Source organism: Seriola lalandi, unplaced genomic scaffold (assembly GCF_002814215.2).
Source record: "Seriola lalandi dorsalis isolate HSWRI2012SDOR001 ecotype SW California unplaced genomic scaffold, Sedor1 jcf7180002054948, whole genome shotgun sequence".
Taxonomy (NCBI): Eukaryota; Metazoa; Chordata; class Actinopteri; order Carangiformes; family Carangidae; genus Seriola; species Seriola lalandi.
The window spans coordinates 1214193-1239768 of record NW_019525499.1 but is presented as its reverse complement, the minus strand read 5'-3'; the positions used below and the strand labels follow the sequence as shown (position 1 = coordinate 1239768).

At 41.3% G+C, this 25576-nt stretch overlaps 1 protein-coding gene across 7 annotated transcripts in view; it reads right to left on the bottom strand.

Annotated features, from left to right (window-relative positions):
- Positions 1-25576, bottom strand: part of ccdc88ab (coiled-coil and HOOK domain protein 88ab) — a 65824-nt gene that overhangs the window by 11961 nt on the left and 28287 nt on the right. For all 7 annotated transcript variants that reach the window (XR_002759860.2, XR_002759861.2, XM_087170442.1 and 4 more), the window contains exons 5-29: positions 20882-20940; positions 19964-20047; positions 19573-19713; positions 18411-18583; positions 13363-13444; positions 12584-12742; positions 11872-12018; positions 11511-11655; positions 10763-10941; positions 9091-9228; positions 7806-7989; positions 7466-7596; positions 6536-6829; positions 6000-6182; positions 5113-5391; positions 4618-4742; positions 4173-4311; positions 3422-3598; positions 3147-3308; positions 1965-2242; positions 1563-1706; positions 1210-1396; positions 871-1016; positions 619-711; positions 55-257 (exon numbers count right to left, since the gene is read on the bottom strand). Coding sequence is in view for 5 of the 7 variants with exons in the window: in XM_087170442.1 (XP_087026568.1) it covers positions 55-257; positions 619-711; positions 871-1016; positions 1210-1396; positions 1563-1706; positions 1965-2242; positions 3147-3308; positions 3422-3598; positions 4173-4311; positions 4618-4742; positions 5113-5391; positions 6000-6182; positions 6536-6829; positions 7466-7596; positions 7806-7989; positions 9091-9228; positions 10763-10941; positions 11511-11655; positions 11872-12018; positions 12584-12742; positions 13363-13444; positions 18411-18583; positions 19573-19713; positions 19964-20047; positions 20882-20940 (4032 nt within the window). In the remaining 2 variants the exon portion in view is untranslated. The remainder of the gene's footprint in view (positions 1-54; positions 258-618; positions 712-870; positions 1017-1209; positions 1397-1562; positions 1707-1964; positions 2243-3146; positions 3309-3421; positions 3599-4172; positions 4312-4617; positions 4743-5112; positions 5392-5999; positions 6183-6535; positions 6830-7465; positions 7597-7805; positions 7990-9090; positions 9229-10762; positions 10942-11510; positions 11656-11871; positions 12019-12583; positions 12743-13362; positions 13445-18410; positions 18584-19572; positions 19714-19963; positions 20048-20881; positions 20941-25576) is intronic.

The following is a 25576-nucleotide window of genomic DNA, read 5'->3' as shown; positions in this document are numbered from 1 at the left end:
CTGGTTTGGAGTCTGGGGTTTACATCTGTGTGTTTGTGTTTCCTTTGTACTCACTGCTGCTCCTCTTTTGTGTGAGTGTGTCGTCCAGCGAGTTGGAGCCGGAGCCTATGGACGAGTTGTCCTGGCTGTCGTGGGGAAAGGTCAGGAAAGCGTCACCATACTCTGAACGAGACGGAGTCAGCGTGAGAGAACGCATCCTCTCCCGGCTCTTAGGCTTGATCAGCTTCTTCATCTTCAGAGTGATCCAGTTGCCACGCCTGCAGAGGAGAGACGAGACAGAGGGACGATCAGCAACAAGACGGATCAAGAAGAATATGAATGTTGGCTGATTCGTTCAGTCTTGCCATAGATGTTGCAGTATATGGCTGTTTAAAGCTCTGCAGGCCATAAATATTTGATTCATCCCTTCCTGAGGCTGCAGTGTGAGTGTTTCCTGCCACACCCCCTACCTCAGAAATAAGAGTCAACAAGCAAACATAATGTTTTACATTTTCCTACGATATACTGATTCACTGATTCACTAATTCACCACTGTTGCGCCAGGTCATTTAGTTGGTTCGTGGGCATTTTCTTGTCAAAATTTTTCAACTAGTGTAACTTGATGAAGTTGCTTTTTACCTGCGTGGAGGTGAGGGATCATAGAACTTGTACTGGTCCATGATCTTCTCCTCCAGCTTCTCCTTCTGTCTTCTCAGCTCATTAAGCTTGTCTCTGAAAGAGTAGAGACACGAGAGAAGATACAGTGAGACCGTCCAAATATAAATGCAACCAATCTGTTTTGAATATCCCATTAAAAGCACATTGAAGTAATATCAACAGACAATATGTTAGCTGTCCATTTTTAACAAGACATATAATCAATGGGTTTACATGTATTGTCTTTGCTCTACGTGGAACAGGTCTTTGCTCTCCATGGTCTGCTCCAGCAGTGTGCGATTCTGTAACATCAGAGTCTGGATCTGGTCCAACAGGTGACGATTCTCCTCCTCCAGATTTCCTTTCAGCTGGCTCAACAACTAACACACACACACACACACACACACACACAGATAGATATATGAAAGAGATGCTATGACACCTGGCTCAAACACAAACATGATACATTAAAGGGATAAAGCTTCCACAACACAGCTGCCTTAAGAAGTTGTTTATAAAAAATATCAGACGAAGAGGTGAAGAGAAGAGAAGAGAAGAAAAATCTCTCCTCACTTCACACTGGTTGGTGAGCTTGGTGGAGGTGATGTCCAGCTGCTGGTACTGCTCCTTCAGTTTAGAGAACTCGGCCTCCAGCTTGGTCTGATCCAGCTTGGCGCTGTTTAACTGGCTCTTCATGTTCTTATGGTCCAGCTGGAGATTCTCGTTGTCCTTCACCAGCTGTCGATAGGTAGTATTAAGTCTGAGGAGAGAGCAAAGGGACTCCTCAATATATAGACATGTCTGTATGTTAAAGTGGCTTAAACATAACAACAAATAGTTTTAAAGGTTGAATCACAAAGTTAACATGTCATTAACACATTTGCATAGTTTTTAAAGATAAAAATATTGATTGAGGTTAATCTGACCTATCGTTTTCCTCTTTGAGCAGTTTGCACTGGTCAGCTGTAGCTTGGTGTGTTTGGTTCTCCAGTGCCATCTTTTCCTGCTGGTCTTTCAGATTTTTCTCCAGGTCCTCCAGCTCCCCCTTCCTCTGCAGGAGTTGCTTGTACCTGCACACATAAAAACACACATACACGTTACAAACTGTTCCACAAGTTACATAGAAAACACAACGCAATGCAGGTGTATTTTACTTTATACCCAAGGGGTCTTTCGGCATGGTTGCTTTTATCATTGTTTAATATTGCTGTGTAGGATAATGCAAAAAAGAAGGCCAAAGAAGTGTACAGTATAAAGGCATCAGTGAGACTTGAGCTGTAATTAGATTTGAGCATGTGCCCATCCCATGCTTGTGAACCCCAACTCACTTGTCTTCCAAGTCCCTGTGCTGCTGTTCCAGGCTCTTGTGGGAGCTCTTCAGGCCCCCGTGCTTTCCGATCAGAGCTTCATACTCGGCTGCCTGTCTTTCATGGAGCGCCGCAAGCTTCTCGTGGTCGCGGAGGAGCAGCTCGTAGGTGGCCCTCAGCTCCTCTTTCTCCCTCAGTGCTCCCTCGCGCTCGCCCTCCACGCTGCTCTGCTGACTCTGCAGCTGGGCATTCTGGGCCATGAGGGCTGCACTCTGCGAGCTCAGGGTAGAGTTCTCCACCTGAAGGAGAGGACGGAGCAGATAAATTAATTAAAAAGGTGTGAAAGAGAAGAGGGAGAGAGGATTGTGAAAACAATGAATGAAACACAAAGATGAATAAAAAAAAAGGACAATAAGTGACAGAGGAGAAAGAAAAAAAAAAGGAAAGGATTACAACAAGGAGTATTAAAATATATTTTTTTTACTATGATCTGTGGAGAGTACTTGGCTCCTCAAATCAAACATCAGAGTAAAGGAAGGTATAATAAGTAGACGTTATTGCTGTTTTATTCTATAGGGGGCACTATGTCTCTATTCAGTTTGTTCTCCCCTTTTGCTGTAATCTCCATCTACAAAACACCAGCAGGGAAACAGTTTCTTTTCATGTTTCCTTTGTGGTCACTGTGGTTTCCTCGTCTCAAATCCCTCTTCAATCGGGTCTAGTGTGTGTATTCTCTGACACACACACACACACACACACACACACACACACATATATAGATGCACACACACACATACACACGCAGAGTCCAGGTGCTGACACACTTTCTGTACCTTTTAACTGAAACACCTTCTAAGCACAGACGCACACACACACCTGCCTCACATATGCTCTCACATACACACTCTACACATCAAGACACATACACAAACACTCACACAGACAGCTAGAAGCTACTGTATGGTCAGTGTAAATCCTGTCGCCCATAAGCAGGGTTTGAATTGCTGCCAAACAGGGAGTACAAGTCTAAATCCATTCCAGGGAGCTAAGCAGCCTGGCAAAGCAACTGTACAAATAGAGCAATATATAGAGAGAAGGCTAGATAGGGTTGGATTTTTGAAAAGTGCATTTCTTTATGTATAATTGTATAATATAAAGCATATACAATACACTGTGTATTATATAGACTGTGTAGGGGATTACCTGCAGCTTGGCGTTCTGTGTCTGTAGTGTCGTGTTGTTCTCCTGTAAGGAGGCAGTCTGTCTCTGCACTGCCACTATCTGAGCCTGAAGGTTGGAGCTTTGAGTTTCCAGTTGTTTGAGCTGGCTCCTCAGGGCCGCCTTCTCAGCCTGCAGTGTGGCATTCTGGGAAAAATACGTGCATATATGATATCATGATTGATGTTTGTGTGTGTGAGTTGTTTCTTAACAAAAAGCCACATAAACCATCATGCACTCCTGACATCATGTTAACTTACATTTCTCTCCACTTCAATGAGTCTGTCTTTGACTTTCAGCAGTTCCCTGGTGGCTTCATGGCTCTCTTTCTCCCATTTACTGACAGACTGAGGGTCCTCCCCCCCTCTAGGGGGCGAGCTCTGCACCATCCTCTCCTCCTCCTCCCTTTGACGCAGTGCTTCATAGTTTTTCTTCACCTGGGGAGAGACAAAATAATGAAATGACGATAAAATTAACTTTGTGTGTAATTTTCAGCCTCGTCATTTCAAAAATATCAAGATGGCTGAGAGTGAGATAGTTCTTTTTGACTGAGTATGAGTATGGCATGAGTAATGGTGAAGTAGGAACAGACAGGATCCATTACAGTTTCACAGGTGAAAGTTCATCCACCTCACACCTCAACTCTTCCATCCAACCTTTAAGCTTTGGATCGAAGTTGTCAGCAAGTTCAAAACACAAACGCCTCCTAAAGGAAAGCAGAAATCCTTCACTCCACCCGGCTCTTTCACTGCCGCCTCATGAATAGATAAACGGCGATAGAAGGGGAAGAGTGGATGGATGAATAATGTATTGGCCTGGAGAAGCTCTGAGTGTTTTCAATGTTTCTAGTGTAGACTGGAGATTAGTGTTTTGGTTTTGTGGGTGTTTCTAGGATGTGTTTTTATACTGGGTCTTCTCTATTGTGGCAGTGCTAAGCATCTGTATGCAACACAGCCAAAACACTATATTTTTGATTGCTTATTAGTATGGATTTCTGTATGTGTTTCTTACTGTCTTGAGTTCCTGGCGAAGTTGCTGGTTGAGATTTGAGGACTCCTGCAGTCTGGCCTCTAGGGCGGCGATCTTCTCCTCTTTAATCTCCAGAGATGATTTCAGAGTCGACTCCAGTTTCGTTTCCAGGAGCTTAAACCTGAAAATAAAGGTTCAGTTAGCTTGGTGTGTGTGTGTGTGTGTATTTGAGTCCAGTCCTGTCTGTGAGAGTGTGATCACACAATTTGAATCCTAAATACAGGTAAAGTGTTATCATAGGCCACCGTATAGCAAAGCCAACTGACATCTTGGCAAGAGTGTAGCAGGTGGGGCAGATACTGGCTGAGAAATCTCCCACAGGATGATTTTGCAATTGACTGAGATTAATTAAAACTATAGCATATAATCTAAAACAAGATACAGACCCTTAATATAGCGGCTTGTGTGTGTGTTTGTGAGCTGATACCTGTCATCTGAGCTCTCGTCATGGAGCAGCCTTTCCTTGTTGAGTCCAATCTTCTCCAACTCATGGGTCAGTTTCTCCAGATCGTTATTCATCTGCTGAGTCCGCAGCTTCTCACTCACAAGCTCCTAAACACACATAAACACTCTGAGTAACTCTGAATATCACTGACACCAGCAATGCATGTATCTTAGTCTTCAGTGGTCAGGATTATCACGGAAATATAAATTGATTACCATCAATGTTCTGTATTTTTTTTTCAAATGGTTTCACTTTCAACAGTTATTTTAAAGGCAGTTAATTTCAAAACGTTCATACAACAGAATTTAACACAGGAACATAATAAAAAGCAGCAATAAAAAAGTTCCTTTAAATTATTTTTCTATAAATCAGTTTGATGCTTCCAACACCAACAAAGGATCATGAATATGATGCTAAACCTCAGGACATGATCTGATAATATTTGCAGATGTCTGACACTGTATGGGCTCTGCTTACCTCTCTGAGTGTGATGAGCGTCTTCTTATCGATGCTGCCCTGTTTGACCAGTTCCTTGTTCTCTCGCTCTAGGTCTTTGACTCTAGTGCAGGAGTCCCTGAAGAAGATCATCTCCTTGCCCATGGTTCGATTCTCTTTCTCCAAGGTGGAGATCCGCTGGTTGCTGTCATCCAGCTTGGAGTCGCGGATCTCAGCCTGCTGCCTCAGCCGCTTGTTTTCCTTCTCCAGAAGCTTCTTGTCTTTCTCCAGCTGGGAACTTTCCTGCTCCAGACTCTTGTTCTGGGGAATAACAGGACGTAACAGAGAGCAGATGGATTAAACATCATTTGATGGGATAACTTTTAGACTAAATGCCTTGTAAATACATGTTTGGCTAAAAGTGGACACAGATTAACACACAAGGGCCAAAAATCAATTTTGACAAATAATCTGGGATAATCCAAGTCTGATGAGAGACATGTTGTAATTTTATCAGAATAGACTACAAGAGTGGCAGTGCTGCTCAAGTGCCAAATAACAAATAAATTTTCACTTATTTTTTTGTACTGAATTCTTTAGACTGCTATTTCACAAACACTTCCTTCAGTCTGCCTCAACTGCAGTTTTTGGGTCAATCTGACTGGCCCCATTCTGCCAGGCAGAATCACTCCATCCCACAAAAAAGTGGGATGCAGGTGTTTTACTGACACAAGCTGTGTCAGTAAAACACCTGCAGCTATTCCATTGGACATTGTACCAGTTCTGCTACAGAGTGCAGTCCAAAAATGTAAATTTCTTTACACTGAAGCAAAGTATTTTTGAAGCTGCCATTTCCCACATTTCAGCACATATGATTATTGCTACTGAATGGATGCATGTGAAACATTTTTTTTTTTTTTTGTTCCTACCTCCTGCTCCAGCTGCTCCAGGCGTTTACTGGAAATCTTGAGCTCCTCAAGGTTGCGTTGGAGGGTTTGATTCTCAGTCTCCACCTCCTGCAGCTCTGCCTCCAACTGCTGGATCTTCTTGCTGCTGTTCTCTAAAGCCTTCTGCAGGCGCTGGTTCTCTGTATCTAGGCCCTGGTAACTCACCTGGGAGAGGAATAGCCAGATTAGGATATTAAAAGCATCCATGAACTAGTTGTGCTGCTCCCTGATGCCACTGTATGCCAGACCCCCTGTAACTTACCTGTAAAAGTATTAATATGGTTATGATAACTTAATGCAATATGTAAGGTGCCTTTAACGCTACAGCTATTCTGTACAGTTCAGTTAAGGACCAGGTAAATCATACATAACCACCACTGGTGCAGATTAAATATAACTAGCAGTAGCTTGCTTTTTTATCCCTATAAGAAAGCTTCTTGCCACACACGGTTGCATGTGTTTCATTGCTGTCCAGTCACTTTAGCATTCATCGTATGACGACAGTCCTGAAGTTTTACCTCTAATCGTTCCGTCTTCTTGGACGAGGCTTTGAGCAGTTCCAGGCTGCGCTTCATCTGGCTCCTCTCACTCTCCAGCTCCCTGTTCTCAGCTTCCAGCTGGGCAGCCTTCGCCCCGGCCGACCGGAGGCTCTCAGCCGAGCGCCGAATCTCCAGGTTCTCCTGCTCCAGCTGGGAGTTTTCCTTTTCCAGAGCCTCCAGCTGGAAGGCCATGTTCTTTAGAGCATCCAGCTTCTTCTTCAGACGACGGCCCTCTGCCTCCAGCTCTGTGTTCTCCTTCTCCAAAGAAGACACCTACACACACAATAAGTGATGGTGGTGGTAATGGCAGCCTAAGACTCTATACTCTTCAATGCTGCTGTCACAGCTTCAAATGCATTATTAGATAATGCTTTAATGTTTTATATAAACTCATTACAAATTGCAGACATATCAAGTTCCAAATTTTAACTAATTTCAGTAAAAATGTTCACAAATAGTGAATGAGACAGAGAGGGGAAAGATCACATTAACTTAATAGACTCCTTTCTCTGATGCAGAAAATGAATCATTGATTGGGGGAGATCATGGCCTACCATGCATCAAAAAACTGAAATGCATAAGGTTTAGTCAGAACTTTCTCCCCGACACAGATAATACCACACTTAAAGTGAAAGTACATGCTACTGTGGCTGCTACTTATTGCAAACTTCTGGGATGCACAAGAACCAAAAACAAACACACACATTTCTCATGTTAAAATGATTCAATATTACTGCTAAATTTATTTAAATGATTTGGAGAATAACTAATATTTCATATCTTATCTGATAACATGAAACAAATGATTTTGAAGTTGAATAATGTGGGGAAATACTGACACACATACAGAATACAGGCAAACTGACATCTCAAAAATACAAACCAGGCAGACAACAAAATGCACCGCACCTTTTCACAGGTGATTCCAAGACTGGCAACTTTCTTCTGCAGGCTCTCATTGTCCCTCTCCAGCTTCTGCATATGAATCTCCAGCTCCTCTGCTCTCTCACCTTTCTCCTTCATCACTTCAAGTTCCTTACCTGCATTCAAAATACACACATTGTTACAAACAACCAATATGTTGATGCTGTGAGTTCAAAATGAACAAACAAGCAACTAAAGGAAGCCAGAAACTAAAAGGTAGCTGTGATTCATTGTGATCAAAAAGTACAGGTGGAGAAAAAAAAAAAAAACACACCCACACTTAATGCTAAGAATCCCAAAAACTCTTAAAAAACATTTCACTCACGTAGTTGTTTCCTTTCAAACTCCATCTTATTGAGTTTGGCAGTTGTCTCGCAGATGGACTCGTGGAGAACACGATTCTCTTTCTCCACATCCTTGACCCGGGCCTCAGCACCAACCTGGCAGCGCTGACGCAGAGACGACACCGTCTGGCCCAGGTGCTTGTTCTCCTGCTCCAGACCCTTCAGCTGGAGAGCAGACAGAGTTATAATGACGTCATGTTTAATATGATGATTTGGACTTACAAGCTTTAGATTTAGTTCTACCCAGGCAGGTCTCTCCCACCTGTTGTTTGTGGAACATTGGGGCTGATAAAAAATGTTTATTGTTCAGAAGTTTCACAATCCTGTGCTTTCTGACTTTTTATGTAAGGAGCTGTTGCTTATACAAGAAGGAAGCCTGAAGTTCCTGCTTCAAATTTTCATTTAGTTTCTCAAATAAACTCATAAGAATTCAAAAAGGCATCAAGAAGGACCGTTAATGACATGTAGAAACACAAAAGATACAAAAGCTTATAAAGACTACACAAAAATGCAGTTCATTTGAATGTTGTGCTCATTATGTTTACAACCAACTGGAAAGAATTGCCCACAGTAATCTGTGAATACAGTGTGTTGTGTTTTCTCTGCCTCTGTGCCTCATCAAGGCTGGATTTTACAAATCAGATGGTTAAACTAATCATAGCTGTCAGATTTGGGTCTAACAGCTATAAGATCCCTGCAGACACACAGCGAGCGACTGCATCTGGGCCAGAGTGCCAGAAATCTGTGCAGTCAATAAAACATAGTGGTATTTTCACTTAATAGGTTTGTGAGCCAAACGTGAATCAATTGCACAAAGATTGCTCTCAAGAAAACTCAGCATAGACTTTGGTAAATTACACGGCTTACTCATGTTATTTTCTTGGAGCTTCCTGGAATTAGAATCAATGATGGTTTTGTGGAGAGAGCGGCGTGTATGACGCACAGTCTCAAAGCTCTGTTTGTCTGAATGTGTTGGTTTGCCTGGCCATATGCTTGTGCAGTATACAGACTGCAATGTTAACTATATTGTAAAGCACATGAATGCTTGATGTAATTTAGCTGCAACATATTAGATTAACTGCTCTAACTTGTTCTGCCATCTCAAACATAATGGGCCTAAATAAGTCAGCCATGTATCGTTCAGCTATAATGTGGCATTCAGGAAAAATAGCACAAACGCAATTATCACTGACAGGATTTGTGTGTGTGTGTGTGTGTGTGTGTGTGTGTGTGTGTGTGTGTGTGTGTGTGTGTGTGTGTGTGTACCTGTCTCTCAGAGTTTTCTCTAAGTGTTTCGAGAGTCTTCTCCAGTAAAGCCTTCTCCTTCATCAGGTCAGTGCTGAGCGACTCGGCGCTGCGGAGCGACTCTCTGTCTGCTGTCAGCTCAGTCTGCAGCAGCTCCAACTGGACACAAAGAAAGTAGCATCTTAAAATATCCCATGATTTTGATTGGGTTTTAATGATTAGTGTTTGTGGGGATAACTGATGGTGGCTCAGAAATTACTGTCAGCTATTTTCCTGTCAGTTACACAGATATCATAAAGCACTCACTGTAGGGATAGTTATTGTGGCCAAGGAATAATACCATGAGTTACTCTGTGTTTCGCAATCACAAAGAAGCTGGTGCAATTATTAATCCATGCTACAAACGTAATATATCATCTCATTCTGTCACACCTCTGCAGACAAACACACTCAAGTTTAAGTATACACACACACAGATATATATATATTAAATGACATTATTTCTATCGGTAGAGTCTACCAGTAGCTGTATTCACATTTTAATGTTTTTTGGCTCTAGACTTCAGGACACTCACTTTGGATTTTCTCTTTGTGGGAGAAAAACACTATTTCATGCTTTTTTATTCAGGGGGCACAGAGAGAGGCTTATGTTTCTGAAAATAGCTGAGAGACTTCTCTTAGTGAGGGGCGTTTGAGTGTCAAAGACTGGAAAAGAAAAGGCAAGGGGCTGCCTGGATTTACAGCTTTGCTTTCATCCTCCTATCCACCCTTCTCTATACGCTCTCCTTTCCCTTTTTTATATCTCAATGCGACTGTGTGAAAAGGTCTAAAGCCAAGTGTTAGCGTGATATATTATGGAGGAGTGCTGGTCCAATATGCTAATCTTGGTGTTGACCCTGATAAGGGGCAGAAAAGGAAACTGCAAAGTGTCCTTAGAGAGAGACAGTGCGCTCAAAGTATCTGTAGTATAACTGATACATAGCTCATGCTCACTTTATTTTAAACTGTCAGAAATGTGGGTTTTGGCTTTTGGGTTACTAAGTTGTGCAGGCATGTTCGAGCCTACAGATGAAAACTGTCCAACATACGCATCAACACAGTTATCAGCTTGCAATGTGATTCTCCTGATTCAGAACTTATTTGACAGGCAATCTGATGTCTTAATACACCCCATTTTCCCTGAAAAAGCTATGAAACTAAAAGATGACTAATCAAATTTAATTTTTTTCATTATTATATGGACATGTTGTAAGGTGAGCATTTTTGCCAAAACCTTTGAAATAACAAAATTAGTAGTATATAAAGTTGTCAAATTATGACATTTGTATCATCTGCAATGAGTAAGAAGCATTGATGTAAATTACAAAGAGCACTGGACCAAGAATGGAGCCATGAGGTACCCCTCAGAGGATGGTATTGGAGATAAGCTTTTGCACTGTGACATTCTGATGTCCATGATGTAAATATTCAAACCATTTTGAAGATTTCATCGTTAATTTTGTCAAAAGCGCTGAAGAGATGAGAAAATGTTAGAAGAGTATATTTATTTGTGTAATTAGCCATTGAGTCATTCAATGTGAGTCATACATATTTTTCTAAGAATAAAAAACAGGAAATTACTTAGAACTGTCAATTAGCCCTCACTTCTTACCCAACCAAAGACAAATACTTAAATAATAAGTTAATTACTTACTTTCTGGTTCAGTCTCTGGTTTTCGTGGTTGACTTTAGACAGTTTCCCGAAGGTGTCCTGACTGGCTGCTCCTCTTAGTTCCTCCACAGTCTTCAGCAAGCTCTGGTTGTCTTTCTCCAACTTCAACAGGCGGCTCGAGGTCAGCTCATTCACCTCCTCACCCAGAGACTTCTGAGGGGCTGGGTCAATGACAGCAAGAAAACATGCTTAGCACATCAGTTTTAAATCACTATAAAAAAAAATTACAGTAAAGATTACAGTAAGTCCACCAAAAATTAAATTAATACAAAGCCCTACGTTTCAACTTTACAGGTCTTAAAGCTTTTAAAGTGCCATTTTAACAAACAACCCCTACCGCCCATACAAAGTCTTTATCCAGATCCCTGGCTAGTTAAACCTCTTAACAGCTTTTTTAATCCAAACGCACAGATTATCCTCCAGGAGCCACTGAATATTAATTACAGGTCTTAACCAAGTGGAAAGAAAACCCAGTGGAGGCTGGCAAATGTACAAGGGACATGTGGGTGACGCCAGGGCCAAGAGCCAATGACCAAAGCCTGGTCTGTTGGCTTTCTAAATCTTTCAGCTTGAACCTGGTAACTCAGGTAATAACATGGTATTTTAACTCAACACCCAATTCCTCTTTGTGTGCTTTTTTAAAGAACTTATTCTAGATGTCACTTAACACACAGAAACATTCTCCGGTTTTCTGGGTTTAAAAAGATCCTTGGCTCCAACTACAGCTCACCTTCAGTCAGCTCCGGTGTCTTGGATAGTTGCTCCAACTCCCAGCCCAGGTGCAGAGACTCATCCATGCTCTGTTTCTGGGCCATCTCAAGCACGAGGTTCTCTTCCAACAGCTCCTCCATACGCTTACGGTCCATGTCCCGCTCCTGGAGATAATAGAGATTAGAGGGCGTGTTGAGATAAATAAATGCTTTTTTTTACCTCTACCACTGATCCTGAGTTTTGATTCGAACCTCAGGCTCTCTAGCTCAAACTCTCGTCACACTCCAATCTGCATCCATCAACTGAATTGTCACCGGAGAAATTATCCAAAAAAATCTACACTGACAGTGAAACACTGATCCATAAATCCGTCATCTCACCATCTCCAGGTCGTGGATCTTGGATTTGAGCTGCAAATTCTCTTTTTCTAGGAGGTGCAGTTTGTCAGACCGGGTCCTGCTAGCATCCAGCTGTTCCTCCAGCATGGTCTTAGTCTCCAGCAGGATCTGGTTGTCCTCCTTCAGCTCCTACAGAAATCACCACATCGGCAGAGATGTTAAACAAAACATAACCACTGCAGCTAGCACAAAAATTATTGGCAATGTCATTTTCTTTTTGTTAATTCTTATATTAACAGCATTGCATTACCAATTAGATCGTAGAAACATTTTTTTACTTCTCTTGTCTGTCTCCTAAAACAGAAGCTCAAATCTGACTTACTATATTGTACAGAATGGGTCCAAACAATGTGCCTGTTTTACATGCATCACTACAACCTGAACAAACCTTTTTACCTCTAAAGTACGTTTATCTACATATGCATGTTTGTTTAAAGGCACAAAAAATAAAGGGTTGTCTAGGATAATGTATTCAGTGTGCATAATATGTGACAGTCACTGGGGTCTTGCATATTGGTCACATGTTGAAGTTCACAACATGTCCAGCTTAAACTAATATTATTAAGAGCTGTTTATGTTTCAATAGCTAGTTCTTTTGATGTCAGCTACATGATGCTCAAGTATCCCAGGCATGTGCTTTAACAAACACCATCCTCTTGGCTTGACCTAATGCACTGTGTGTGCAGTTGTGTACCTCGACTCTGGCCTTGTAAAACTCAATGTCGTGGAGTCTCTCCTTGTATCGGCTCAGCTCGCTCTCCAGTTTGTCGACACGGATCGCTTTCTCTCTGAGTGCGTCCAGCTCGTCACGGTAGGCCCGAGCCGACCGGGCGTCTGACAGCAGCTGGTAGCTCTGCAGGAGTTGACAGCCAAATATAGAACATCAATGTGTGGATATATGTTTAAGTATTTGCAAATGTTTGCAATAAAAAAAAATACACAAGAGAATATCTCTAAATAATGAATTGCATAAACAAGAATGTAAACAGATTATACATCTGTTTATCATGTACCAAAAATACTTTTTTTTTTTTTTAACAAGGCACTGTTAACCAATTATGTGATCTTGTACAACTAGTAAACTATCAATGACCAACTCACAGTTTAAGTCTCATTACACAAAAACATACAGAACAGAACAAACTCTATACACACGCACGCACGCACACTGAACTCATCCACCTTGCTTAGACCATCCAGTCTGTTCGCCCAGCAGTCAGCCTGCCGCCCACTCCAAATCAAAAGCCATGTGAGCTTGTTGCTCGACTAAAGATAGCTCTAATAGCCCCTAATGAGCTAAGTCACTAGCTAGCTGATTAAAGCCTGGCAGCGTTGCAGAAACAAAGTACTTAGACAGAGGAAGGAGGAGCAGGTGAAGGGAAGAGGGAGTCAGATGAACGTTTGTGTGCTTTGTGTGTGTGTGTGTGTGTGTGTGTGTGTGTGTGTGAGGGATGCTGTGACTTGTGGCATTACCTCTTGCTGAAGCCTCTTGAGCTCCACCTCCATGTTCTCAAGCTCCTGTCTGGTGTCCAAAAGCTGCTCACTCTTCTCCTCTCTGAAAAAAAGAAAGGGGAGGGTTGGTTAAACAAGGGAAAAACGGAAAAGGTCAGAGGATGTGACCTAGAAAGAGGACGAAGAGAGAAAGTGCCAGGAGCAAGAGAAAGGCAGTTTTTTTTCTGTAGCAGAAAGCAAGAAAATTATGTTTTTGTGTTTCTGACAGAACGTTTAACATATAACCATACACAAAAAAATCATGTGACAAGTTCTTTTAAGTGTGTGTGTGTTTGTGCCTTTATCAAATCAGACTATTAACAAGGACGTTCCTTTAGGGCTATTTCCATTTCAAGGTTTGCAGCCAAATCATTTAATGGTGGCAACTTATTGACACAGTTGCAGAGAATAGTTGCATTTGATAAACTTTACACTACCAGCTTCACTATCTTCATTTTACTTCCAGTATTTAGTAGAAGCAGTTTCAGTAGCTTGGCAGTTTTTATATTGTTTGGTTTGTTTTAGTAAATTATTGCTATTAATCATGCAAGAGCATCAGTTTCAACAGGATTACATAGTCACCCTGAAGTTGTGAACTGAAGACTCAACTAAAAAGATTTAAAACCAATCCTACTTTAAGTAAGTAAGTATTGGGAGGTCATAGATTCTGTATTCAAATTATCACTTTCAGGTAATATTTTCATTACAATTTTGATGAGTTAGTTGGTATAAACACTTCTTGGACATGGACACATAACATAGGCAACAGCCCATTAAGTATAATAGGCCTTTGTTGGTAAGTTATAGACATCAGCATCTCACATGCTGATTTCAAGACATCAGTAAACCCACAAACCCAGTTTTTTAAGTAAAAACAGCCTATTGTGTCTGGTGTGTTCGAGCTGTGGTGATTGGGACACAATATCTGTCCTGTGTCTTGTGAATAGGGTTACTAATAAACAATCTCCTTCTGCTGGACATCACACTCACTGACATAACACACGTACTGACAAGGGAGGCGGTTAAAAACAACTGAAGAATATATAGTACCGTGTGACTACTTCAGGAGTAAACATATGCAAATCTGCCCCCGAGGCTCAAACCAGTCATCTTCCTTTCTTCGAAAGAAAATACCACAACAGATAAGATTAGGGGTGGAGAGAAGAAAGTTAAGAGTTTCTGGTTGTGGTACAAAACTCAAAATTCAATGTTTCATTCCTATACCCTCAATAGCAGGGTCTTGCTATCTGCTATCAAACACTCTCCTGTATCATTTGTTAAAGTGGCAGTGAAACAGGGCAGCCTGACATTTGCTGTCTGTATCAATTTGTGTACATGTGCTGATTCTCCACTCTCCTACCATAGAAGGAGAATGTGTCACAGTGCTTTGAAGGAAAACAACTGCATTCCTGAGATGCTGTTCCTGTGTGTGTGTGTGTGTGTGTGTGTGTGTGTTTGTATGAAACACTGCTCCACTGAACATCTTATGGCCCATTTGATTACAACTCTCTGGAGTTGCAGGGTGCATCTCAATAAGGAAAAGGCATCCTCCTTTTTTTCCCCCACAGCTAACATTATTTGGGAAGCTGACGTCTATATTCAGGCAGGATGTTCCTGCACCCATTTCTGTTTTTGTTTCATCAGCTAACCCCCTCCACCTCTCGCTGCCTCTCCCCGTCCCCCACAACCCTCCCTTCCCCAAATCACAAACACCTGTCAAGTCTTGCATGGCAGATTAGCTTTGGGCTCATATTATGGATGCAGCTGGCTCTGGTGCTTATGTTAATGGTTTAACACTCGTTGCATCTGCGCAAGCACACACACAAACACTTGCATGCACTGATATATTTAAAAAGCCAAGGAATAAAGACAATCTTTATTCTTAGTCTGACCTGTCTAAACGTCTAACTGCTCTGCCTCTTACCCTAACCTTGAGTTCTATCTGTAACCCTAAATCTTGGCCCTGTCTCAAACAGAAATAGCTGTGTTTCTGAGAACTAACAAAAAGCACTTTTTAATACCTCAGATGATGCAGCATTCAAATATGAAGCTGTATCAACACATCACCTCAGCAGGAATCACTGTAGTATCACCTGTGGTTAAAGTTTGACTACCAAATACACAACATGCACACTCACATGTAGGGATGTCCCAAACGATTATTTTTTAAACGATTAATCTAGCGATTATTTTTTCAATTATTCGACTAATCTAACGATTATTTTTTTTATTAACCTAACAGTAATTTTATTGAAATTATTTTCCAGTTAGTCATTTAATATAACAATTTGCCCCGTCCAACATCTTGACTCGCTGCACCATGGTGTTTCCTCTTTATGTGCTCGTGCATGACTGTCGTGCTAGAGAGATATGCCAGATGCACTTTGCAGAGTCTGCAGACTACCGCACCGTTGGTGTCAAGATTAAAGTATTTCCAAACTTTGGAGGACCGTGTGCGAGCCTTTTTTGCCGCGTGTTGCTCCACACGCTCCGTCGTACTGCTGGTAGACGCCGCCTTGTTGTTAAAATAGATTACACAGACGCAAATCATTCACGTAGTCAATGACTTCAATTACGTCACTGCGTTGTCCCAGTCCGTGCGCTGCGCTTGTATCCGGGTAAACCAAAGACGATGGATATAAACGGTCCCATTAGAAAGTTCCGGTTTTGTTCTATGAACATTTACCCTGTGTGGTTTTACACGACGCGTCGACACTAAAATTCCACGTCGAATAATTTTTATAATCGACAACGTCGATTACGTCGGATAATCGTCCCAGCCCTACTCACATGTATTGTACATGTATACACAGCTTGTTGATAAACATCACCAAACATGACACATGAAGAAAATCAACCAAACTGACTTTTAATGTTCAATTCTATAATAACAAATAATGACAAATGAATGAGTCGTGCTTGTTGAATGAAGGTAACAAGGCAGCAAACTATACTTTGTACAACTACTGTCAGTCAAGAACAAAATGTGCACATTAAAAATTTGGTTGTCTCGCACTCCAGCATAACAGAACATCCCTGTCTTTCATCTCACTGAGTTAGAGTTTGTAGTAGTTAATGATCCACTGTACTGACATTCACATTGTCCTGGCTGGTTGACCCGCAACGCAGAAAGACTTTAGGTGAGTAACAACAAATGGGTCATGATTTCCCATTGCTAAAGATTCTGTTTCAATAATTTACTCTAAAGGATATAATGCTTAAAAATATGTTCTCATCAACTAGTTGCGTTAGTGTTTTGTAACAAATTGTCATATTTCAGATCCAAAGAATGCAACTAAAAAAAAAATCTATTTTCTATCTAGATGTCTCTGTCTGATTGCTTTGAAAAAGAACAGGTACAATACATGTACATTTAAAACTAATAAGGGACTTTTAGAGGTAGATAAATGGAAATAGTACAAATAAATGTTTGGTCTCGGAAACAGGTAAAGACTAACTGTGGAATAACAGCCCTAAATATTACTCAAAGTGTTTTCATAGGTATAAACTCAGTGTGTTTGAGCTGGAACAGGAGAAGGAAAAGCAGCCAAGCCGCAGTAGCTTTAACAGACACATTAACAAACAGACCACTGTGGGAACACTAAGTTATACCCCCCGGCTCTGACCCGCTCTCCTTCAGACACACACACACACACACGCACGCACGCACGCACGCACGCGCACGCACACACGCACACACACGCACACACACAAGACCACACAGTAGACACTCACGTCTACATTTTTATGCAGAGCAAATATCTGTGCATGTGCGGGCACCCACACACAACAAATACACTCCTCTTCTGCCCCAGAAAAGAAATCGCAATCATGTGACCAGACTACATTAGCATGGACCGACTTTTTGTCCCTCGTTCGGCCCATCACACGAGAAAAAAACCTCTGTCACGGACGCTACAGCAACAAGTAAACAATACCATAGCAACCACGAAACAAAATAATTCACTGGCCTGTTGGCTGCCGCTCTGTAGTGCTATTTAGGTCTACTGAAGAAATCGTCATAATGTAGGTCAAAGAAGTATAAGGGAGATGTCTAGAGTGATGAATGTCAGACCTTTTCAGCTTGAAAATTCCCATGAATGGGTTTAGGTTCACTTAGGGAGAGATGCTTTTCAGTCTTTTCATGTGCCCAAGCAGAGGATGACCTGCACTCCATTCTGAGTAACAACCACTTGTTAAAAAACCATAATTTAGCCTTTCAGTTAGCCCTGAGTAGACCATTGTCTATTTGACAAAAGAGACAGAACAAAAAATTTTGCAAATTATAAGGACTAAATGATAGACGCAAATATATGACCTAAAGCCTTTTCCAAAACTATTACAATGAGTTATTCTTACATCATTTCTCCAATTAAGTACACAGTGGGGGACAACAGCAGGCTCTGTATGAGCAAGCCTGCTGAGTTACAGTAGAAATATTCTATTGCCTAAAATATTTATCTTTCTTAATTTCTCAATAATTATATGTTATAAGTATATGACGAATCTGGTCTCCAAAAAGCTAAGAAAAACAACCATCTAATGCAATTAGAGACAAGTCAGCCATAACCAGTGAAAACCCTCTTAAAATCATCAGTGTAATATCAGTTACAAAGTTCAAGACAAAAACAATGTTTGAATTTTTTTTTTGGATAAATATTGTCTAAAAATAGTAAAAATGTGTTCCTAGTGCTCAAAATACGGCTCATGAAGTACAAGTAATGACCTTGATGACCATGAATTACTTTATCTTTAAGAACTAGCCAATAATAATTAGGGTTTGCAGTTCAAAGATGCAACAGTAGGAGAAACTGCAACAGTAACAAAATAGGAACTTTAGTAGCAAACAAGATCAGGAGTGATAGCTGCCATCTTATTTCAGGAAATTACCTCTTTGAATGTAGTTCTTGAACTTGGTAGCTACCGAGATTGAATCAGGCTTGTTTACATTTCCTGTTTCATCTCCATTTATATCCCCTTTGCCCAATTTAAGCAATTACTTATCTAGCTGATAAAGCTGTGGCACTCACAGTTCCTGTCGCAGGCGCCGGATCCTGGCCTTGGCATCAGCCAATTCCACAGAGAGATGTTGTCGGCTTTCAGTCCTCCTCATGCTGGGGGAGTCACCAGGGGACTGTGTTGGACAGGGAGCCAGTGGAGACAACTGCACACAGTCTCTCTCCTGGGTTAACTCCACTATAGTCTGGATCAAAGAGAAACATTGAGAGGGCAGGTTGTGAGATTTCTGGTTGTTTAGATGACCCAGAAAGCAGGACATAAATGCAGGGCTGTTACGAAGAGGTCAAACTCAAAGTCAGGGAAAAAAATAAACATACCATAAAAAGCCAACCACTAAAATAAACTAAACCAAATTCCATTGAATCTTTATTTAGGAGAATCTGTACATCTGGCCAGCCAGGTTGCTTTGTAAAGCAACAGTTAAAATACTTTAGTAGTCTACAGCAGATTGGGATTCAACAATGGGACTAGAATGGACTAAAAACAAAAAGCAGAGTAGATTAATGGATTCAACAAAAGCACCCCCACTCCAAAACTAGACTACAGGCACTAGGGCAAAAAGTGCATCCACAGTACAACACACAGCCTATTTTGATCTAGTGCCCGTGACAGGAAATGGGATTTTAATTGAGAGCGGCTGGACTACAGAGTGATAATCTGGAGGCTATTAGAACCTTTGACACACACACACAAAAAGACACACACAAAGATCTGCTATATCAGTTGTGGGCATCTGTACCCTATGGGTTGGAAACTCAATTAATGACGCATATACTCGAACACACACACACACACACACACCCTCCATCCATGAGACAGTTAACAGTTTCAACCCTTCCTTCCTGAGGCTGCTCTCTTGTGGTAATGGCAAAAAAGGCAAAAAGTTTCCACATAACCCTCCTAAATGCAGCCACTCATTTTCATTAGCAAAATGCTGTTTGGAGGTGTAACAGACTCCACAAACACACATCTGCCCATGACAACACCCCCCCCCCCCCCCCCCCAAAAAAAAAAAAAAAAAAAAGAAACAAAAAAAAAGCAAAAAGAACCACACATAATTTACTGCACTTTCCTTGTTGCGCTTTGCTGTTTGGCTTATGTTGTTTGGTGATAAAAATAACCTCTAATAAGACAGAATAAATCTATGTCATATACATATGAACATGTCATTACCTCCAGCTGTGTGTCCCTTTCATCCACCAAGCGTTTGAGGTGGAAAGCCAGGTTTCTGGAGAGGTTGTCCAGATCCTCAGGAGGCATTTCCCCACTTTCCAACCACTGCAGGTCCACTACGTTCTCCTGATTATGAGTCACCTAAAATCACCGCCATCGTATCATTAATAAGACTTGCTGTTTAAAGATATATTAAAAAATAGCATTTATAAACACCCTGTCATTTTACAAAAGTTTGATTTCCAACAGTCTAGCTGCCATACAGTGAACATCTTCAGCCTGTGCCACCATTACCACACATCAGGTAATGGAGCCAGAAGAGGTTTACCATGGTCTAAGAAGTTAAATATCTTAATTCTCTCCAGTTTTGTTTACTATGGAGGAGAAATACCTCTTGGATGTGGGATGCTATGGCAGCTTTGCTGTCAAAGTCCAAGATCTGGATACGCTCAATGTAGTCTTCCTTCTTCTCGCACTGTAAACAGAGAGGGTGGGGGTGGGTGGGGGGCAGGGAAAAATTAAGATTGTGGTTATTATGTTAGAAGAGAAGAGAAGAGAAGAGAAGAGAAGAGAAGAGAAGAGAAGAGAAGAGAAGAGAAGAGAAGAGAAGAGTTAAACAGTTAAAGAGTTAAAGAGTTAGAGAGAGAAAGCAGAAGTTGCTCTGATACACAGGTTTCCAGGAAGGCAGCAGTTGCATTTAGGAAAGAAGTCTAGTCTTCAAACACAAGTTTATCTTCTGGCTCAGACAAAGATCATTTTCCTCTCTTGCTGGCAGTAGATGAGATTAGAACAAGACTGTTGAGCTCTTTCTTTTTGCAACAGCAACAGGTGCAGCTGCACTGCATACAGGCTTGAAGTAGACACAATATTAAGTCAGAGTTACACCCTTGAATACAACTATGGTGTCTTTCTGCAAACAATAGAGTTGGTGAAAAGTCAGTGTTCTTATTTGAAATGCAGTGTGTAAGAGCTGAATGGATGCTTTGTCACAAGACAGGAAAAGGTCTGCTATGCCATTCATAACACAGCATTAGCTGTATGATAGAGTTAGAGTTGATTTATTTTATCAAAAGGAGCAAGTGGCAGTAATTGCAGGAGGCCAAATAGAGACTTCTTCCAAAATTAGATTTCGGGCTTTGGAATTAAATTGCTACAAGATGACCCATGAAAGTAATAAAATCTCTTTCTGAAAGAGTGCTTGTCGTCTGTTATGAATTTGCTTGGTTCCTGTTCCTTGAAACCTGAATTATATATGCACATGTGAATGTGAAGTGTGCAAGTGTTTCAGTCGAGTAAACTGTGCTCTTACCTGGACAGCACAGCCTAGTAGCAGCAGCAATAGTTTCTTCATCTCTTCCAGACCTTGCTCTAAAAAAATAAAAATACAGAGGATTGTAACTACAGCTAAACCACTGTGAACATGTCTGCATAAAACACCAACAACAACAAATAAAACAACAGCCAATCTATTGTCATTGTAATTCTGTCTTGTTCCTGTTTTTGTCTTGTCTGATAATCTGTTCAACTGGCCTTTGTGGCTCAAGGAGAAGTAAAAATACACAGAAGGTCGATGGATACATATACATACATGATAGATGTTTTGTTGATAGCTTTGGAAACCCTGATCTACAGCAATTCATTACAACAGACATCTGGTGACTGGTGGAGGACGATAGCTGATAGATTTGAAAATTTTACATTTGTACTACATTAGTTTCTGAAGTTTTATGAAGTGCTTAGTGTTTCAAAGGCAGATGGGGTCTTACTCTACTCACCTTTAGGTTTGTTACAATTCCCCCATAATAAAACTCCCTCCTCTAGTTACAGTGCCACAGTGTTTTCCACAGTGTAGTGGGCTGGCAGGATGAACTTCCAGTACTCTTCCACATGTCAGGACATATTGTCAGAAACTACAGAAACCCACAAACAGCTGCTACCATGCTCAACAGGCCTGAGCTCATCTGTGGGATTTGGGCCTGAACAACACTAAACCAGGTGGTGTATGTGTGTGTTACACTGACTAAGTGGTATGGTATACGCCGTATAAGTTGTGTGCATCTGTTTCTAAGTCTGTGCGCTTTCCCTATTTTGAGCAGTGTGTGTGTGTGTGTGTGTGTGTGTGTGTGTGTGTGTGTGTGTGTGTGTGTGTGTGTGTGTGTGATAAGCCAGCTCATCATGTGGTCCAGGGGGCAGTGAGTGCTAACACTGTCCGGCTCTAATAATAATAAATCCAGATTAGTGACAGCATGCTTTCTGTGGAGGGTGGTCTGTTTTCCTCTGAGTTTAATGGGCCAATCATCACAGCAGGAACAGCTAAATAGCAGGCATACAGAAAGACAATGTCTTTACCATTTGTGTGTCTTTCCAAATCATTTAAAATACAAAATAAAGAAATAAATGAGATTAATCAAACCACTTCTCAGAGTTACTGCAAATTATATATTAATCTCCCAAAAAACTCTGCTGGAGAAAGGAGTCTGATTGTCTATGTAAAGCACCAATTTAGAGAGTGACAAACAAACCACCCAGCATGTCCTTTGGGAGGGTTCAGTATGTCAAACAGAATGCGTCTCATTGTCTGGCTCTATCCATCAATTTTACAGAATCTTCCACCCAATCAAATCAATCTCCCCGCTCTCATTCCGTTTGAATCAATAGAGAAACACAAGTCAGCGTATTATTTAGCAACCGAGAACTCCCTGTGGTCACGAAGTGGCAGGTTAGACCTTCACCTTTTTAAGATGGAGATCAGGATTATTCTCATGACAGTTAATAATTGGATCCTAGGCCCAAGCCAGGATGAGATTAGGCCCAAGCCAGATATCAACACTGATAAATTTGAGAAACCTTCTGCTTTATTACTTTCTATAGACTGAACATTTGTTCATACTTTATTGGTGCTATACTGTAGCCAAATCAGCGATGACAGGCAGGTTATTTTGTATATTCACCTGGTGGAAAAGTCTATTTACTGATTAAAACTGGCTAATGTTTGGCTATATCTATCACAGTCCAGAAATTCCGTTGTAATTTTATTTGTTCTGTACTGTAGCCAAAGAAAGGCAGAATTTGTTTTTGTAGCTCTAAAAACAACTTTCCAGTCACTGGGTTGGACAGCACGGCTAAATAAATGTAAAGAAAACCAATTATAAACGTACTCAATGCACAGAAAGTGTGGGTGAGAGCTGTACCACAAGCAAAGGAAGTTTAAACTTCTCTCTCACTCCTGTCACCTTGTTTGTGTACAAGAGGGCAACACTTTGCATGCCTTCCAGGAGAGCCTGTCAAACAGTGTGTGCCATTATCCTTATATTATCACATCTTGCCCTTCTCTGTGACAGCAGGTTTTTCACCTTCGAGTGAGGCTGTTCTGACACTTTTGTCTTCCACCATGGTCAGACAACGCGTTATACAAACTAGTTCTGGTTGTCCAGTCCGGCAGCAGCTGTAGTTAACTTGCTAAAACAACTGCACCTCTGCAGAGGACTGCTTGTACAAGTATCACCCAGACATAAATGACACAGCTTTTTGAAAAGCTAATATTCATTACTCCTTTAAATATATTTTTAATACAAAGTGATTACTTCTAGGAACTATTTTGCCACCCACAAACTTCAGTTATCTGCTAAGATGGTATGAAATCGATTCAGAGGATTTTTACTGTTCTCAGAGAGTGAATATTGTGGTGTTCTTAGACAGTCTTGGTCAATACTAGAGAAAGACAGAAAATATCTGAATTCATCATCAGCCCCTGTATTTATGACATGAAAAGAAATATTAAACACATAAAGAGAATATAAACGAATGTGGGCCTAGAAGGGTGACAAGCTGATAAAACTTAATTCTCACTGCTGCAGGGCTTAACAGTTCTCTATTAGCCATAGGAACCTATTCTAGTCAGGGAAGGGATTTAGCTCAGCAAATTTACTGGAGCAACGAATGAAAGATAAGGGACCTCATAGGATAAATAATTTATAAAGCTGGAGCGAGAGAGCAAGAGGGAGAATCGGTAAGGGGGAGAGATGAAAGAAAGAGAGACAAAAGAGGGGAAGCACCACAGAGCATACGCAACACAAACACAGGGGAAGAAAATAGAAATAGAGAAACCAAGAGAAAGAAAGAGCAGGAGGAAGGCAAAGAGGCAAGGCTGAAAATAGACAATAGAAATTTCCCTCAAGCAGCAGCTACAGCAAGGAGGCTTCAAGGAGGTGCTACCCATCTCTCTGCTAGCCTCATCTTTTCTCTATCCCTCTCTTCCTTCCCTGACACAGACTCACTTCATCGATAAATTTATTCTCTGCAACACACATCCACCCATCCTTCCTTCCTTCCCTCAGCATTGTTACAGATCATCTGTACCTCCTATGAGTTTGCATTCACTCATCTAGGCTTCCTTTTTCACCTCCTTTCCTCCCTCCCTGTGTTATCCTCTTAGCAGGAAACCAGAGGTCAGAGGGACAGTGACTAACCCTTCTTCCTGCAATGCCATTGTTAATCTGTCCATGCGGATGTGAGTAAATAAGAAGGAAGAAAAAAATGTGTGTTTGCCTCTGCCATGACGAATAGAGTCATACAGGCCCCAATGACTTGCTCGTCAGTGATAAAACTAGTACAAGCAATCTGATATTGCTTTGACAGCATGCCAGAGTGTATTTGACCATTTCACTGGAGCAGAGGACAGACATGGCTGAACCTTATTTTCAGGGCTGTTGTGCTTTATAAGACAAGATACAGTGTCAAGTGACATCAAAGACAAACAGCCTGGAGCTGAGGTCAGAGTCATGAGCAGCAATGCACGCAACCCAGTCTAAGAGCCACACAGTGACCACTGCACTGGCTGAAGACAACCATAAAGAAGAAGAATTATAAAAATAAGAAACATGTTGTTCAAATTGGTATTTTCTCAAGTCGATCTTCACTGTTTCAGTCTTACAACTTACAAAGCTAACCCAGCAGCTACATCCCAATCATACACACACAATTCTGTTTATTGTTTCTTATGGAGACACTGGACACAAGACTGTGAAAACAGACTGTATAAACACACCAAACATTCGCCCAAACACAGAACACTGTTAAACTCTTCTAGCAAAAATAGCACGCCTGACTTGGACACACACACACACACACACACACACACACACACACACACACACACACACGCCTGTCAAACCCCTCGGTTTATGCTTTCTGTCAGCTGTCAAGTGAACAACAGTTGTCTCTCCTGTTGTTGCTACAGCTCAATTATTTTCTGCTTATGAAGAAGTACTTTCATCCAAAACCATCTTTTGTTTTCCACATGTTTGGTCATATTTATTCATAAAAATCTATATTAATAAAAGATAAATAAATTTGGATTGCATCAGGGATTTTAAGTGGCAAGCTGTCAACTGTGCAGCGTTATCCTTCAGTAGCAGAGAGAAGATACGACTTCTCCTGGTCAGTCACTGTATATTTATTGCTCCGTATTTAATAGAAACTGCAGTTGCAGACCGTATTCATGCAATAATTATAACTGTCGATACATCAGTTATCAGTTTTAGGGTGGAGAGGAACACTGATAGTCACAAACACAATTTGAGAGGACAGACTTTTTTTCAGATCACTGCAGAAAATTCACAAGCTTCAAGACAGACTAGACAAAGGATATTCTGTGAGTGTTTGTTTGTGTGTCTGTTCGTGTGTGCGCCGACATGTGCATGCAAGCATACTCACTAAACACTACTTGCATGCAGAAGTGAGTGTGTGTCTGTGCATCTCACTGAGCCTGTATATACAAGACAGACTAGGGTAAATCAGAGCCTGGGGCGGTGGGGTGGGGGGGTGGGGGTGTACTACAGTGCATTCCCACTGTTCAGTGTTGTGAAGACACCCCTCCCCCAGCCACCGCCTAAACACACACACGTGCATGCACTCACACACACGCAGAGTCATCCCCTGCCCCCTAATGAGAGCATAATAAAAGCCACATGGCCAATGACTTTCAGCTGGCAGCCACTGAGCC